General features: G+C 32.0%; 1 protein-coding gene and 1 non-coding gene across 3 annotated transcripts in view; both read left to right on the top strand.

Annotated features, from left to right (window-relative positions):
- The window catches only part of TMEM135 (transmembrane protein 135), a 220,235-nt gene that overhangs the window by 126,717 nt on the left and 75,531 nt on the right, over positions 1-17,987 (top strand). For both annotated transcript variants that reach the window (XM_012745158.2, XM_012745159.2), the window contains exon 6: positions 16,475-16,521. In XM_012745158.2, the coding sequence (XP_012600612.1) occupies positions 16,475-16,521 (47 nt within the window). The remainder of the gene's footprint in view (positions 1-16,474; positions 16,522-17,987) is intronic.
- Positions 10,014-10,162, top strand: LOC142870804 (small nucleolar RNA SNORA57). Its single transcript, XR_012919136.1, has one exon. It is a non-coding gene; the product is annotated as a small nucleolar RNA SNORA57 (small nucleolar RNA).

The raw sequence follows: 17,987 nt of genomic DNA on the forward strand, positions 1-17,987 counted from the left end.
AAATCTCTTTTTCTTTCATAGTAATCCTGCTGGATCCTTCCATATTTACCAGTTATCTGCTCACAGAGCTATAAAATTTATAAGTTGTCATTCACACAAAATACATATGCATACTTTATTAAAGCAAGACAGTATGAATCTTGTCTAGTATCTATTCAAAATTATTTAAATAAAAATTCAAATGCGACATTAGAAATATTTACATGTATTTATATATAGCTAATTAGAGCTAGCAACTTAGAGGTAAATTAAAATAGCAATGGAAGCAATTTTAGTACTGGAAATTATTGTTACTGAGAATGGTCTACAATCACCTAGGAAGAAATCAATAACTTTTGGGGGTGTATTAGTCTGCTAGGGCTACCATAACAAAATACTACAGACTTGATGGCTTAAAGAGCAGGAATTTATTTTTTCACAGTTCTCAAGGCTAGAAATCCGAGTTCAAGGTGCTATCCGGGTTGGCTTCTGGTGAGGGCTCTCTTCCTGGCTTATAAACAGCAGCCTTCTTGCTGTTTTCTCACATAGGCTTTCCTCTGTGCACGTGGTGGTGGGAGGGAGGGTGAGAGAGAGAGACAGAGAAAGAGAGAAGACAAGAATGCAGAATGCATGTGAGCAAGCAAGAGCTCTCTCTGGTGTCTCTTCTTTTTATAAAGATACCAATCCTGGTGGATTAGGGCTGAACCTGTTAAACTTTGTTTAACTTGAGTTACGTCCCTAAAGGCCCTATCTCCAAATACAGTGACATTGGAGGTTAGAGCTTTAACATGAATTTTAGGGTAATACAATTAATCTATAACAGAAATTAACTGACCATCAGTTTTGTTTGCATATATATACCAAAATGAAGTAATCAGGCAATAGTTCTGTATTGAAGCTTAGTTGGTGTAAATAAACTGCTCTGATGTTTTTTTGTAGTTTAATGGCATAGCAATCCAAAGTGAAATTCAAGCATCACTATATTGTTAATGATAATTGCCAAATTTTTCTTCTAGTCATTCATGCTGTACTCAATACTAAGAATTTCTTTTTGTTTAGGTAGTTCTCAGCATGCAGAGGTCTAGGTTCTAATGAAATTTTTGAGGCAAAGTAATTAGTAATACGTTAATGTTTAGTTTTCATGAACAACTGGTTGTTTTACCCTCTTTCCTTTATATAAAAATGAAATCATGCTCCACTAATGCCAGTTTATACTTGGGCTCCTAACTTAAGATCAAGGAATGTATGCTTAGGATAGTTATGACACTGAGACAGTGTATACCAGGAACCACCTGCTTTCCTTAGGGGCATTGTCTATTAAAATGTTAATCACACTATTAGTTGTTAAAGACAGAATTTCCATGTGAAGATTTTGGCTAACATACTGCATACCTCATTTTTGCCAGGCCCTATATTTAATACACTAAAAGAGTACATTTAGAAATACTTTTCAGAGTTTTGCAGCTTCTACCCCCAAATTAATCTACTTTATTATTATTCATTAAATTTGGAAGATTGTGAAGGCCAAGTCATATCAGTTTCAAAGTGCTTTGGGTGTTGTTGGGACTTATTTTTAAGGATATTATCCCATTTTACTCCTAATCATCTTCCCAGCATAACGATGGAGAGTTCTGTTTTGCCAAGTTACTGCTTGCTCATTTCTTTCTATTTTGTGGGTGGAGACAACAATGGTATTTAGACATGTTGTTTTAGAAATATCCCAGGGAGAATTTTCCCTATGGTTTGGTTTGTAGAGTTTTATTTTGAGAAGGCTTTAGCTTTATTTCTAAACTGTAAGATACCTTTAAAGGTAGACAAAAAAATGTGTGATTTGGGTGAGAGAAATAAGTCTCTAATTCATATGAGTGAATAAGATGAATGTTTCTTTTGATGTTAACTATGAAATCTATGTCCAATATGTCTATATGTCCAATAATATGCATTTTCAGGGTACTACTTTGGAATATAACCTAGAGTAGGTATACATTCATGTTACTGGTGTTTTAAAATGAAAATAAATATGAATGTATCATAAAATAATATAGTAGAAGTAAGCTAAACCTCTTTTGCTATGCTAATTGCTATTAAAAAGAGTGTGGAAACGTTAAAAATGCTATTATGAGAAAGTTTATTCACTTCATCTCATGCCTTTTAACGACTTCTTCTGGAGAAAAAAATTTGAGAAGACAAAACACAATTTTTCCTTTCATGACAATTTCTATTGGAATTGATGATTATTAGGTTGTGAACATAATTGACAGACTAAAATACCATATGAGGACCACATTCTTCATTCAGAAACTACCTAGTCCTCTTAGATGCAGGCATTATGAAAAATCAAGTAAGGTAGAGACTGTACTCAGATTTTCTGGTACATTATTTAGAGTTTATTTAGAAAGTTCAGGGCTTACTTTCATTTGGTAAAAGAATTCTGAAGGGGAGTTGTGCTTATAAACCTATTTATTTATTTACATATGCATACTAAATATTGACACCATCATTATAAGAGTAATGATCTTTTAGGGTGAAAGTTTATACAAATACTTCCAGATATTAGTGCCTATAATTATGGTTTTATCTTTAAACATAAACAGATTGCCTTTGCATTTTAGATCATATAGACCGGACTCATCCTGAAAACTGGCTATATACAAATTTATATAAGGGTTTGACCACATGCAACTAGAATAAAAAGCAGAAGAGAGATTTCTGTGTTAGAGGTAAACTCTAGTCTATAAATCTCTTTCTTCTGTTTAATCACTTTGGAATCCATAACATATCATAAGAGCTGATTCTAGATAAACTTGGTTTTACAGTTGGACTACATTTTTATTCCTCTGTTTATTATTTCATTTTTACTGTTGAACCAAAGCTAGCTAAGCATTTAAGTTTCATCTCATTGCCTTAGACACATTAGATATTGAACAAAGTTGACTTTCAGTTTTCAAAAATTTCAGTGATGATTATTTATTCTTTTATCACTCTTTTATCTTTTATCACTCTTATAAACTGTTAAAATCCGTTTGTAGGTATTCTGTAAAACTCTAATATGCGTCTTAATGGTAAACCAGATACTGAGTCTGTCTTGCTAATTGGAGAGAGAAAGAAAAACACAGAAAATGAAGTTTTTTCTTCAGATAACCCAACACAGCTGAGAGGTCTTGATCCGTTGTTTCCTTGATGGAATAAACATGGGAAGCTTGAAAGGAAAATTCTCGTGTGTAGATTAATTTTGGTAGACATCATTGAAAAGTCTAGATTCTACAGTAAATTGAGTTGAAAAGCAAGCACTTCTACAGTTCATCTGATTTAGAATTCACTCACATGTACTCCTTGTGCTTTAAGATGACTTTTAATGTTCATTAGGGAAACAAACAAACAAACAAAAAATAGTTCAGGACCTTTCCTGACTGAAGAAATGGTAGTAAGTGGGAACTGAGTATTCAGAGAGGAACTCGTAGCTTGATAGAAATGGTCTGAACCAAACTAGATATGGGCAGTACCATGCCTATCCAAGGAAGGGTTTTCTCAAATGAAGTTTGGAATTAGCATATGCTCAAGGAACTAGCAGATGGTTTGAGGGTGGGCCCAGGGCACATCACTTGGGAGAACTAAGTGACATTTCATTACACTAATACATGAGTAATATATCCATATGTTATGTTTAAAACAACAGTAAAGAGATTATATATCCTTCTACTTATTGTTGATGGCTGTGTTTTCTTGGATTATGTTTTGGGATTGTTTGGGATTTCTTGGATTATGTTTTGGGATTGGATTATGTTTTGGGATTGAATTATGTCAGTGGATACCTAAAAAATGTAGAACTCAGCTATAGGGCAGCTATGGGCCTTTTGTCCACAGAACAGTTTGGATCGAGGAAGTAGTAAATGTGTGGTATCTTACTGGCCACTTTAATGAACAATAATCTTCACTCTTATGGTCTTTCTTTCTTTTTTTTTTTCCTACTCCAAATAATAAGGGTTTAATAAAGTGGCAGGCTATAAAATGAACATGCCAAAATCAATAACCTTAGTAAGATATAACAGAAAGGAAGACTCTATTTACAATAAAATAATAATAATAAAGTATATAGCCATAAAATTTTAAAAGTGTAGTAAGAGGTATTAGGAAAAATATAGCTGCTCATGTGAGATGTAAAGGATATGTGACCAAATGGAAATTTATATGTTTTACTTGAATATGAATATTCAGCTTCATAAAGATGTCAATTCCAAGTTAATATCATAAATGTAATTAATTCAAATAAAAATCCCATAATGCTCTGCTTTGGGACAAGACAAGTTGATTACAAAGTTCATAAAAAAGAATAAATAAGAAAAATTAATAAGGGAAAGGCTGAAGAGGTATATGGTATGTGGTCATATCATAATATTAAAACATTTTAGGGTCTCCACAATTAAAACAGCATGGTATTATTTCACTAATAAACTGAAAGGTCTTTCTTAACTTTTATCAAATGAGAAAAATTTGAATTACCATATTGGTATGTGCTGTTTGTATATGGCCCTGCCATGACCTTTCTAAAGTAATCTAGACAGTTTTATTTATGTTATAATGTCTTCGAGAGAAAAACATAATAAGCCTGGTTCTTATTCTTATTTAAGGTTGATGGGAATACCACCCTTTGGATGAAAATAATGAATTTACTACAAATTGTCTATTTATAACAAAAAGGTTTCAGTTAGGTGACCTGTCTACTTTGCCCTACTGAAAACATAATATTTTTTCAGCTGTAACATTGCCTTGAGTTGATATAGTGCCTTTTTCCTGCCCTTTTCATATGCTGAATGACATGTGAGGTTTTTTTTGTTTGTTTTTGAATTGAAAAAGTAATATATTTGGTGGCATTAGGATAAAGAATGGTGCCTTACAGTTAGGTATATAAGGAAATATTGGAAAACCGGCTCATGTAGCTTATCCTCTCATTTTAATACATATGTAAACAAGTGAGGTTTTTAGTTTTTGTTTGTAATATTTGGATTACTTATTTTGTAAATTTAAACATTATAATTCTTACATCTGCTATTCTTCACTAGAATAAAGATATTATAGAAGTTTTGAGAATCATAGAATTTTCTCATCACTTTCACTTGAATCTGGTTCATTATGTGAACAGTGAGTTCCTTGACACAGAAACTATATCTTAACTTATTGTTTTATATATTGGGCATGAAAACAGTAGATGTTTCATAATTAAGTTAAATGGAATTTATATAAGCTGTAAATCTTTAATGGGTGTTTTAAGAATCTTTAAGAGAAATCTATGACAGTTCACGGACTTTGGAATCTCATCTGGTTTCAAAACCTGGCTCAATCACAGAATTATCTGTGTCTCTCTAAACGTCATCTCTGAAGTAGGGGTAATTAATCCCTGCATTGCAGGGCTGTTTTGAGCATTACATAAAACAATGCATTGCAAGGATTTAATATAACATGTATATAGTGATCATTCAGTAACATCAGTGATTGATGATGCTATAACACTACTATTGTAATTATCATTATACTGAACTCTGTGAGATTCTCCTTTACTCCCTTTTTAAAAAGGATAGACATTGCTTATAAAAAAATTGTTGGAAGCATTATGGGGATTATGCTTACTTTGGAAACATAGTAGCCACTAAACCAACATTAATAAGAATAAAATATTATTGTGAGGTAGGGGAAATCATTGAAAGCCTCAGGTTTGAAGTGAGACAGTACTAGCTTTGAGTCTTAGTTCAGTCACTTAAATATTCTGTGATTTTAAATCAGTAGCTTATCTTGTGACTCCAATTGCCTCATCTTTAAAATGGAAATAGTAAAAGCCTACCTTAAAGAGCTGTTGTGAGAATTTGAGACAATATTTTTAAAATATCCAGTGCTTGGCACTGTTAATAAATAGTTTATTTTTATTGTTTTATTTCTCCACTTTTCTTCTCCATGTTTTCTGGTCTCTCTTATTTATTATTATTATTATTTAAATTTACCGTCACTAGCTATCCATCTTTACAATTGCCCACGGTTCCTTTTGGCTCCTCAGTCTTCCTTTTCACATTTATTTCCTTTTTTTTGTTTTGAATCACATTTTTAATGACTTATAATGACCAATTAATTGACCATAAAATAGAGGAGTGAGTGTGGGAAAGAAAAGCAGCAGCTGAATATCTTGGTAAGTTTTGAATATAAGTTATTAGCTAGCCTTTACTTTCCCTAAACTACATTTCCCCTATGTGATAATAGAGCAGTGAACCAAGTCTGTGGGTGACTGATGACAATGTCTAATTGGTTTTTATACTCTTAGCTCTGAAAGTATACCTTTTGAATTTGTACATTGTTTCATGAATGAATTCTTGTCTTAATTTTTATTTGACCATTAAATTTTCTTTTAAATTTTTAAATAAAGGCTGGATTTTTCTGTATATAAACCTTTATGATAATCCTTCAAGTAGCAAGTTGTTTTAAACTGTTTATTTAAAAATAAATCTGCTAATAGAATTATGATTTTGTTGTTATAAGGGCTATAACTTCCAGGATGTATTTGTTACTGAGTATAGAAAGTATCCAGTTATATACTTTAAATTTTTCAGTTTTTACAGAAGACAAGACACACAACTTACCTTCTTACTATAAAAGGACAGGATATCATGTAGGCTTACTTTCCAGCCACTACTTTTCAGCCACTGTGTAAGGTATCTGTTTCTACAACTGGACAGTTTCAAAGCTAATATGTTGCCAGACTCTGTTTACTGGCCTTGAAGATACAAATCAAGGATGGTGAGTAGTGCAAGGAAGAGACTAGGCCCAAGTTTCTGGTATATTTAGTGTAATTTTTTACACTCAATTCAGTCAAAGTAATTTTATTTACTTGGTAAATATATAAATTATGAAATTTGCCTGATATATATTAGTGACAGTTGACTTTGAAATAAATTTGTTGTACACTGAAAAAAAATTAATTCATGGAATGGTAGAATTTTGAAGTTCTGAAGTATCCTAGAGATGAACTTCTTTTTACAGGAAAAAATTAAGACTTAAAGAATAGAAGTGATTTGATCAAGTTCACAGTTAACCTGGGAACACAAGACAACTTTCTTAGTCTGGCATTTGTGACCCTAAATTCCCCATAGGGTTTTTATGCTTTACCTGTATTTGTTTTATCAAGGAATGCAAACTTGACAAAAAATCATCAGGTAAAGCAGCTAATCCAAAACAAAGAAAATTATTAAAAAGATGAACTGTATATTTTATGTAAAATTTGAATTATACAGTGATTTTTAAAATTATAAAGCCATACATAGCTATTTAACTTGAGATTTGTGCTGCTTAAAATTATGCATTACTTTAAGCAAATCAGTATTAGGATAATGATATGTTGCATATATTTTGACTTTGAACATACAATGTAAATCGTGATAACCTTTATTCATCTAAAAAAAGTTGTGTTCCTAAGAGACCATACAGTAGTCTGTCTTCAGAAAAGTTGAAGATGCTTAGTAGAGTCTAAAGCTCAGCTTTTTAAAAAAGTGTATGAATGGGAGTACTATTTAGTCTCTTGAAAGATGGTCACTCTAAATTTAAACAAACATCATTATCAAAAGCCTTATATATCAAGAATGTATCCATGTATGGACTTACATGAAGGAAAGACTCTGCCTTCTGAGTGTTTGTGTTCTAAGTAAGTCTTGGATACAGATCTAAAGAAAGCATACGGACAACCTGAAAACCATTGCTTAAATGCATAAAATAATTAAAATAACAACATAATCAGATGTTTTAGTGAGTACTGCCTATAAAATGAATTATAAATACTTCTACTCTTACATATTTTATTGGAATGTTTTATTAACTTGCCTGCGTTTTCACCAAACCAAGTTCCTCAGGGGAACAGGAATCAAATATTAGCTGTATTTCCCTAGTATACTGAGACTACAGCAGGTACTGGATAAATAAAGAAGGGTGAGAGCTTGTGTAGTTCCTTGTCCTCTTTCACTTCAAAATCATGAGGGCTCTGGTAATCTGGAGGTTACATCTATGTCTCTCTCCTTTTGAGTTGCAAAGTCACAAAGTATTAGAAACACATGACAGCAGATCAATTTTTGTTGACTGCATAGATGGATACATGGCTAAAATATGAATGAAGTACAGATGAGGCAAGAGGAAATTTATTGCTTTTCTTGAAAAGAGAGATGAGTTTAGTATGTATTTGAGTAGTGGAAGGAAGAGAATCTTAATGACTAAGGGGAAATGGTCTCTAGTAGAATGAGTAGTGAAGGCTAGGTTCACTACTCATCAAGCATAATTGTCTTTGGACCCACTCAAGAAGGAATGGTTAAAGGCACTGTGATCAGGTACAACAAAACATTTGATTGAGTATGTTAAAGAGAAGCAGAAGAGTTCTATGCTTGGAAATAGTTAAATGTACCATCTGTTCAGGTCTTTAGTAGAATTTAAAATAACTCCAGGATATATGTTTTAACCATTTTGAGGCTCAACTGGTAAAAAAAAAGCTTTCTTTACTAGGCCATATTCACGTTGAGTTATAATAACATTTTTTATATTTATGATGATTTTAAGGATTTAAAATCCTTAAATGTTTTCATATTTTGTGATTTTGTGTGTTTGTTACTGCCTCGAGAGGCATAGTTTTATATAATTCTACACAACACAGTATTGACAATAATAATACAATTTTTTCTGAAAGTTTTGTAAGCCCTGTAGCAGGAAGCAATGTATTGTAAATCTGTCACTTCTTGTGAAGGCTTTCCGGCCAGAAAGACTATTTTTCAGCTGAATGCACTTTACTTTTACATTTTGTTATACTTTCTGTATCTTATTGCTCTGTTGGCTTAGTACATCATGAAATTTTCCTTACATGATTACTTTTATTTAAACTTCCATATTTTTGGTGATAATAATGAAATTAATCCCATGTTTTCATATAAATATATTTAGCTTCAAAAAAATAAAAATGGTTTCCAAAAGACCAACAACCAAACCAAAAATAAGCAAAGGATATGAAAAAGCAGTTCAACCAACCAACCAACCAACCAACAAACCAAAAAACAAAGGCTTATAAACCTGAGAGGCTCAGCTTCACTAATAAGAGGGATATAACTATAATATACCATCAGATTGGCAAAGATAAAACAGTTTGATAAAACACAGTTTTTGTGGGGATAGAGAAGTATCTTCTGTAAGAAAATAGCTACTTTTATATACTATTGGTGGGAGCATATATTGGTACAAGTCTTCTTGGAGAGCAATTAGGCAATATTTGTCAAAATTAAAAATGCACTTGTCCTTTGACTCAAGGAATCCAGTTCTAAGAATTCACCTCCAGATATCTAAGTTTACAAAGTATACTTTGGTATTCAAAAATGTTCATTGCATCCACTCTAAATATCCATTCATAGGAGACTTTATATAAACTTTACTATTTCCATATATGTGTATGTTTGTATGTATAAAATTGAAAAGTATATAACAATGTCTTTATTAGGTATGTACTTAGGTACAAAGATATATGCATACACATAAAACATTCTACACAGATGAAGACCAGAGATCTGGGACAGAAGGGAACTTTAATTCATTGTACTTTTGTAATTCTGTTTGAATTTTTTAAATCATATATATGCTTTACTTTTTTGTATCAGTTTTAATAGCTTTTTTGAGATATAGTTTACGTGCTATGAAATTTATGAGTTTAAAATATTCCATGTTTTTTTTTTTATTATTTACTGAGTTGTGTGTACTTCTATCCCTATAAGGTAATTTTAGAACCTTTTCATTGTCCCCAAAAGAAACCTGTACTCGTTAGCTGTACTTCATCACCCCTCACTCCCCCAGTTCTAGGCAAGCACTATTCTACCTTTTATAAATAGATTTGCCTATTCTAGAATTTCATATAAGTGATGTCATACAATGATTGTTCTTTTGTGACTGGCTTCCTTCACTAGAATAATGTATTCAAGGTTCATCCATGTTGTAATATGACAAACTTTTATTTTATTTTAAAAATTGTTGACCCTCCTTTTCTTGGCGGGGACCGGGTGTGTAGTCCCGCTCCCTGTTATGTACGGAGGCAGAGTGAAAGGGCTCCAGCCCCCTCGGCGTCATGTCTTCGGTGCCAGTGGCTTCCCGTCTGCCGGTTCTATCCTCAAGCACCGGGACACCGGGTTTCATAAAAAAAAAGAAAAAGAAAAAAAAATGTTAAAAAAAAGTGAAAATAGCAATTTTTAAATTACTTATTTTGAGTATATTGCTCAACAGTATTAAAATGGTAGGAGATTACAGAGAAATTATTTGTTGTTAAAAAAGTTACCATTTATTGAACATCTATGATGAACTAGTCATTATGTTAGTCTTTATGTATGTTATGTCATTTAATTCTTATAGCGTATGTAATAGGTAGTATTATATTGTTTCTACAAATGAGCAAATTGATATGACCATTAATTTTTTGTGTCAATTTATAAAGGCATAAATTATGTATGCGTGCAGATGCATACTTTACAACCAAAGTTAAAAATATGTCAAGTGTTATAACATTGCCACATTACACAGTGAAAATGTCACTCACTAACCAGTATCCAATAGAACTTTTTGCAGTGATGGGATGGTGATATCTGTTCAGTCTATTATGGTATCCACTACCACATATGGCTTTTGAATACTTGTGATATGGCTAGTATGAATGAGGAACTGAATTTTAATATTATTTAATTTTAATTTATTTAAATTTAAATAACCATACTCTGCTTCTAGCCATGAGGTAATACCACTGATTGGATTTACTCTCTTAATTGGAAAATTGAAAGACTGGATAGAAAAAGTGGACAAAATATATGAAAGAATGGGTTGCAATATCTTACATATTAAGCACTGAACAACAGCGTTCCCTGAGATATGGGAAATAAATGAACCTGTGTGGAAAACATTTGTACTAGTTTATTGCCGTGAGAGAATTTCCAGGCATGTATCAAAGAGGAGTCATTCAGACAAAACCCAGAGGACTTTCTGAATGATGAAATAAAGCTGAAAGTGTGGGCAGACCATGCTGGATAGCATTCACAGAACAGAGACCTAGAAAGGAAAGTACTCAGCTGATTACTGTTTAGGGCATGTATGTGAGAAAACTACTCCAGGCCAAGGAAAGAACACCTGAAGGTTTAGAGGTCTTTAATTGCATGCTTGGCACTCAAACAGGAGTAGGAATAGTGTTCGTTCCTATTAGCCAAACTGGAAAATCTCAAAGATTCATGTGACTTTCAATAAAATACACATAAGATTTTACTTCAATAAATTATAGGGAATAATTAGCCCATTATTGAGCGCTAATGCAGCCTCTCCTAATATATCTTAGAAGCAAGTTCCTAAAAGATTGAACTGTTTCCAAGTAACTGTGTCCCAGAACAAAGCTCAGGAAGATTTATAGGAATACAAAAACATACAGCACCCATCAAGGTAAAATTCAGAATGTTTGACATCCAGTAAAAATTTACCACTGTGGAATAAGAAACAGGAAAATTTGACTCATAATGAGGAGCTAAATCAGTCAGTTAATACCAAACTAGAACTGACCAATGTTATACTTATCAGGCAAAGACATTAAAAAGTGTTATAATAACTGAATTCATAGGTTCAAAAATTTAGAGACAAGAAGATAGGAAAAAAGTCCAAATGAAAATTTTGGAGATGAAAATTACAATGTGCGATATGGAAAGTTTACTGGATGACATTAATGGCAGATTATACATTACAGAGGAAAATATTAGTGGACTTGGAGACATAAAAATAATCTAAAATGAAACAGAGAAAAGAGAAATATTTTGCACAAAGTAAAGAGAACATCTATAAGATGTGAATGACCTATTATACATGTAATTGGAGTTCCTGAAGGAGAATAAAAGAGTGAAGAAAAAATATTTGATGATATAATGGCTGAAAATTTTTTCAGAATTGATGGCAACTATAAATCCACGTATCCAAGCAGCATAATGAAACCCTAGGACAAAAAACACAATGAAGACTACTATAAAGCACATCATAACCAAATTGTGAAAAGACATTAGAGTGACGTGTATAAACTACCGAAAGTAAATGAGCTGTGATCCTAGAATTCTATACCCAGCAAAACTATTTTTCAAAACAAAGTGAAAAAAATTTTTCAGACATATATTTTTAAGGAAAAGTGATTAAAATGTAGTGATGAGTTTATATGTGTGTGTGTAAATATATATATATAAATATAAATAATGTCTTCGAGTTTACTAATATTTTCTTTGGCAATGTATAATCTGCTATTAATGCCATCCAGTAAACTTTTCATCTTACACATTATGATTTTCATCTCTAGAAGATTCATTTGGATTTTTTTTCTATATTTATGTTTCTAACTTTTTGAACTATGGAATTCAGTTATGATAACTTTTTGAAATTTCTTTGTGCAAATTATAATGTATTTTTCAGTTTTGGTTTGGTATTATTTGACACACACATATACACAATGGATAACAACAATAGAACAAAGTTCAAGAGCGGAGAAATGGAAATACACTATTGAAAGGTCCTCATACTATATGTTAAGTGTTATAGTTGAATGTAGTGGTATCATTTGAATGTAGACTGTAACAATTTAAAGATGCGTACTGTAAACCCTAGAACAAACACTAAAATCAATCGACAAAGGAAAGAAAATGGAATCATAAAAGAAAAAAAACCTCAGTTAATCCAAAACAGGAAAACGGAGGAAAAAATAAACACGGGACAAATAGAAAAATAAATACCAAGATGATAGACTTAAATGTAAACATACTAATAATCACATTAAATGTAAATAGTCTAAATACCCCAATTAAGAGACAGAGGTTTTCAGATAGGATAAAAAAGCAAGAATTAATTATTTAATATATACTGCTTAGGAGCAATACACTTCAAATACAAAGTCTCCAGTCAGTTAAAACTAAAAGTTAACATTAACGAAAGCTGGAGTTGCTGTTAGACAAATAATGAGAGAATGTTATAAACTGCTTTTTGTGTGTGATCAGTATGTTTATTATCTTGATTATGATGGTGATTTTACTGTTACATACCTATGTCAAAACTTATAGGCCGGGTAGGGTAGCTCATGCCTGTAATCCTAGTATTTTGGGAGGCTGAGGCAGGAGGATACTTGAACCCAGGAGTTTGAGGTTGCAGTGAGCTATGATGTCTCAAAAAACCCCACAAAATTGTACACTTTAAATATGTATAGTTTGTGTTAGTTATACCTCAGTAAAGCTATTAAAGCATTTAAATAAACACAAAAGTGTCCAGTAACTGCAGTATTGAGGTGTAGAGTGGTATTCTGTAAACTTTTTGAGGGTTAGAATTGTTTTTAAATATCCTCTGTATCTAGCAGTAACTGCTTGCCCAGTATTTATTTAATGAAGGAATGCAAGACACAGCAAGCTCAGTAAACATGGACATACCACTTACCTTCTCAGAATCTAAGTTTTATGATATGAAAATCTGTGACAGTTTATTTTGAAGTTCCCGTTAGCTCTAATATTCTGTAATTTGAAACACAGAGAAAATATTCTTCATTATTTAACTGTAGATTTACCTGGAAAAGTACTTTGTTGAAGTTGCAGTGATAAACCAGCAGAGTTTAAAGAAACTTTAAAAACCTTACTTAGCTAAAAATGAAATCCTTTCTTTACCATTTTTAATTAAAATAATATTAAATATATTTTACAGTAGGTACCAATCTTTTGTGATAAAATCCAAAGTCCTTCCAGAGGCTGTGTTCATTTGGTCCCCTTGCTTTCTCTCCTCAGTGTCTCTACTGACAAGTCTCTGCTTTTTTGACCACTTTGTATAAAATAGCAATTCCTGGCTAGATGCAGTGGGTCACACTTGTAATCCTAGCACTTTGGGAGGCTGAGATGGAAAGATTGCTTGAGGCCAGGATTTGAGACCAGCATGGGCAACATTGCCAGACCCCATCTCTACAAAAAAATAGGGGAAAAAATTATCTGGGTGTGGTGTGCCTGCCTGTAGTCCCATCTACTTGGGAGGCTGAGGTGGGAGGATCACTTGATCACAGAAATTTGAGACTGCAGTAAACTATGATCAAGCCACTGTATTCCAGCCTGAGCAGAGTGAGACCCTGTCTCAAAAAAGAAGCAAGCAAACAAACAACAATTCCCACTCTCCTGTATTTTTATCTCTTTATTCAATTTTATTTTCCTCTAAAACTCTGACCACTGTCTGACATTATTTTTTTTTTTTTTTAAATATTGAAGCTCTATGAGGACAAGGACTTTGTGTATTGTTGTAAGTTTTAGAACAGTACCTGGTACATAGTAGGTATTCAGTAAATATTTGTTGAATGAGTTGATCAATTAGACCGCAATATCCCTTTGATTTATTCCCCTGCTTGTCAAGATTTTCATGTCTTGAATTCCTGTTATATAAAAAAGAGAGTTTCAGTTAATTATTGGTGATTTGAGAGATTTCAAAAGGGCTGTCTCTTTAAAAACAATTTCTTTCCAGACTTATGTCTCTGGTTTAAATTTTTATATTTAGATTACTTCTGTGAGTAACAAAAGATAAAAACAATCTGCTGAGTGCCTGGTACTTTTATAAACGTCATCTCATTGACTCTTTCCAACAATTCAAAGATTGTATCATCCTCTATATAGATAAGGAATCTGAGGCTTAGGGAAAATCATACAAAACAACCAGAGTCACACAAAATTAAGATTCAAACCCAGATCTACCTTACTCCAAAACTTGAGTTCTTAAGTATTGTAGTTTTTTCCAGTTTCAAATGTATTATTTTGTAATAATACAAGTATCAGTTTAAAATGAGCACAGATTAAGTATCAGTTTAAAATGAGCACAGATAGGTTTAGTATATTATGATAGAGCATAGCAACATTTTGAAGGAAAGAGACTTTGGATATTTTCTTTAGAGAAGATTGGAGAGTGTGGGAAAGATTTGTGAGACACTTATAGAGAGGCTTTTGAGTGTGGTCTGTAAGGAAGACATTATTGCAGGAAAAGCATGAAGCATCGAACATTGGAGAAGTATGGCATTGCCCAAAGGGGATAGAATGATAGGGAAATAAAAAAGTCAGTTATGATCTGGGTTTTGGTTGGCAAATTATAGCCAGTAAATAAACTCACTTGGACTTTCACTTATAATCTATTAACCAATAACTGAAAATTATTTCACATGCTTTATGTCTCTAGAAACAATGAAATGAACCTTATGCATCATGGATAGAATAATTTTAAGTCAATGGAAAAGAGAGAGAGGGGAAATGGAGGAGGGCGCTAAGAGGAGAAAGGGGAGAGGGAGGAGAGAAAAGTAGTTGTTCTTATTAGAAAAAGATTTTTATATATATATAATATAATAATTATTATATAAATATGTATAATATTTAATAGTAATTGTTACCAACCCTTTGTTGGTTGGTGTGTTCATATGTTTCTAAATCATTCATGCTATATTTATGGGCTAAGATGGCAAACGTATCAAGCTTGATTTGTAATAGCAAAACTATTGTACTTTTTCCTTGAGCTGATTAGAAATTATTTTTGTTGGAAATAGCAAAACATTGTTTTACATCATTTTCATTTCTGTTATTCTTTTGGTTAGCCTTTACAGTTGAAAGATTGTTCATTTCTTTTCTATGATGCAAGACCATTGACAATTCTTGTGCTTAATTTACATTATTATTATTAACATAAGAATGCATTTTACAACTTCCCTTTTTTACAGAGATCCACTTTGTTGGTATAACAAAGCCTTTAGTTAGGACTGGCTTCTGGATTCTTTCCTTATACTATTTTAGTATGTTGCATTTATTATGATGTTTGAGATCTTCTTCAATTCAGATTCATTGTGTGTTCTTATGCCTTCCTTTAGAGTAATTTTTTTTTTAAAATCTAGTCTGTATTCCACAAAGGATGATTATATTTTTATGGAGCTTTTTTTATTGATTAGAATTGGTTGACAACTGGACTGTATTTTATATTTAAAAAGTCTGGTTGTCTTGATATAATAGTTATTATAATAAACTTTCTGATTTATTCACTGACTTGATTGTACAAAAGCTATTATCCTTGTTTTTTTAGTTATATGCTGCTTTGGGCATTCTAACAGACAAGTTAAAAAATTGGCTTTTCCTTTTTTGAAACTTCTTACCCTTCTGTGGAGTCTGTGTAACTTGTGTGTGCATGTATGTGTTTGTGTATGTATGTTACATGTGTGTAATATGCACGTTGTATATATTATAACTATATATAAATACAGTTTATTATTGCCTTAATATGATTTATATGAAAGGTAGAGAATATGATATGTACATGCCTAATTTTGTATGTCATTTTATTTTTTCAGGCACAAGGTTTAATAGTGGGTATTTTATTGTTATAAGTCACTCAAATGATGATATTAGTGTTCTTTTGCAAATTATGTATTTTCTTCTTTTTATAGGTCCTTTTGTTCTGCATCACAGCTGCCATGTACATGTTCTTTTTCAGGTATGTTCTATTATACTTATTTATTTTAATACCCAAAATAGTATCCCATTATGATTTCTTTGTCAACCATGAAACTAAAGTATTCCCCAAATAATTATACTTTAGAAATGGCATAATTTTCTTTTCTCTAGAATGGCCAGAAATAAATCACTACTCTTTTGTGAGTAAAGAGAAAGAGAGGGAAGGAAGATTTGCCTTTTTTCCCCTCCAAATTCTACTTATGGGTTCATACATAGAATATGTCAATTAATACCAATCAAATCCCAATAATTGCATTTTTGTTTTTTATCAATGAATTTTACGTTTTTTTTCACTTTCCTTATAAAACAATCAACATTTTAAATTGAGATGAGAAAAAAATTGTCACTTCTTCTATCTAAGCTAGGCGTCCTCCTTGAACTATGGCCCGTGGGCCACATGTGGGTGTTTTTGCCCATTTGTTTTTTTTACTTCAAAATAAGATACGTGCAGTGTGCATAGGAATTTGTCGTAGTTTTTTTAAAACTATAATCCCGTCCTCCAATGGTCTAAGGACAGTGAACTGGCCCCCTGTTTAAAAAGTTTGAGGACCCCTGACCTAAGCCTTCTGCAAAGGTAACCATTTGTTCATAATGTGAAATTTGTATTTTTCCTTGACACTGGGTCTCTGAGAAAAGGGGGAGGGGACAGTGTGAGACTGTGAGTGTTAGGATCTCCCAAGATTTAAATGCTAGTAAGAAGGATATTTACCTTCATCATAAAACCATAGCAGTATGGGAATATGATTTTTGATTAGGGAGAATATAGTCCTTCATTCCCTTCATTTTTAGTGATACCAATTAATTCTCATTTATTTCACTGATAGTGCACATATTTGAATAGATTTTTAAAATTTTCTTTTAAATCTAGGCAGAATTCAATCCCAGCAGGAATGACTAGGCTTTTAATAAGATTAGCACTTAATTGACAAAAGCAATTACGGATTTTTACTAAGGTATATTTGGTAGAGATATTAAAAAAAAAAAATGATTCATCCATCCCAGAATTTTTAAACCACTAATTTCTTGCCAGAACATCCTAATAATATTTGATAAGCCATAATAATATACTTTTAAATTATTTTGACCTTTCACAATATGCTATATACAAATATAAAATAATTATTTTACTGTTATTATTCTTGTCAAGAGACAGCCATGCTGTTATAAGGGGGAAAATATATATATGAAGATTCAAGATAGAGAGAACTTGATCTGCAAAGGATTGATAATAGGATACATAGTATGTTTTATCAGTCATTAGTGACTGAAAAATTATTGAATTTTTGTCTTTGTGAAATTGATTTATTTATTATTTTTACTGTATCTTTATATGTACTATACTATTCTAGTGATTCTTTCCTATATTTTAATAACTTAGGGATGGGTTGAGGGAGTTTGGAACGATGACTATTTCATTTCATTTCCAAAAACTTCATATACTTGTGT

This window comes from Microcebus murinus, chromosome 4 (genome assembly GCF_040939455.1).
Source record: "Microcebus murinus isolate Inina chromosome 4, M.murinus_Inina_mat1.0, whole genome shotgun sequence".
NCBI classification, from domain to species: Eukaryota; Metazoa; Chordata; class Mammalia; order Primates; family Cheirogaleidae; genus Microcebus; species Microcebus murinus.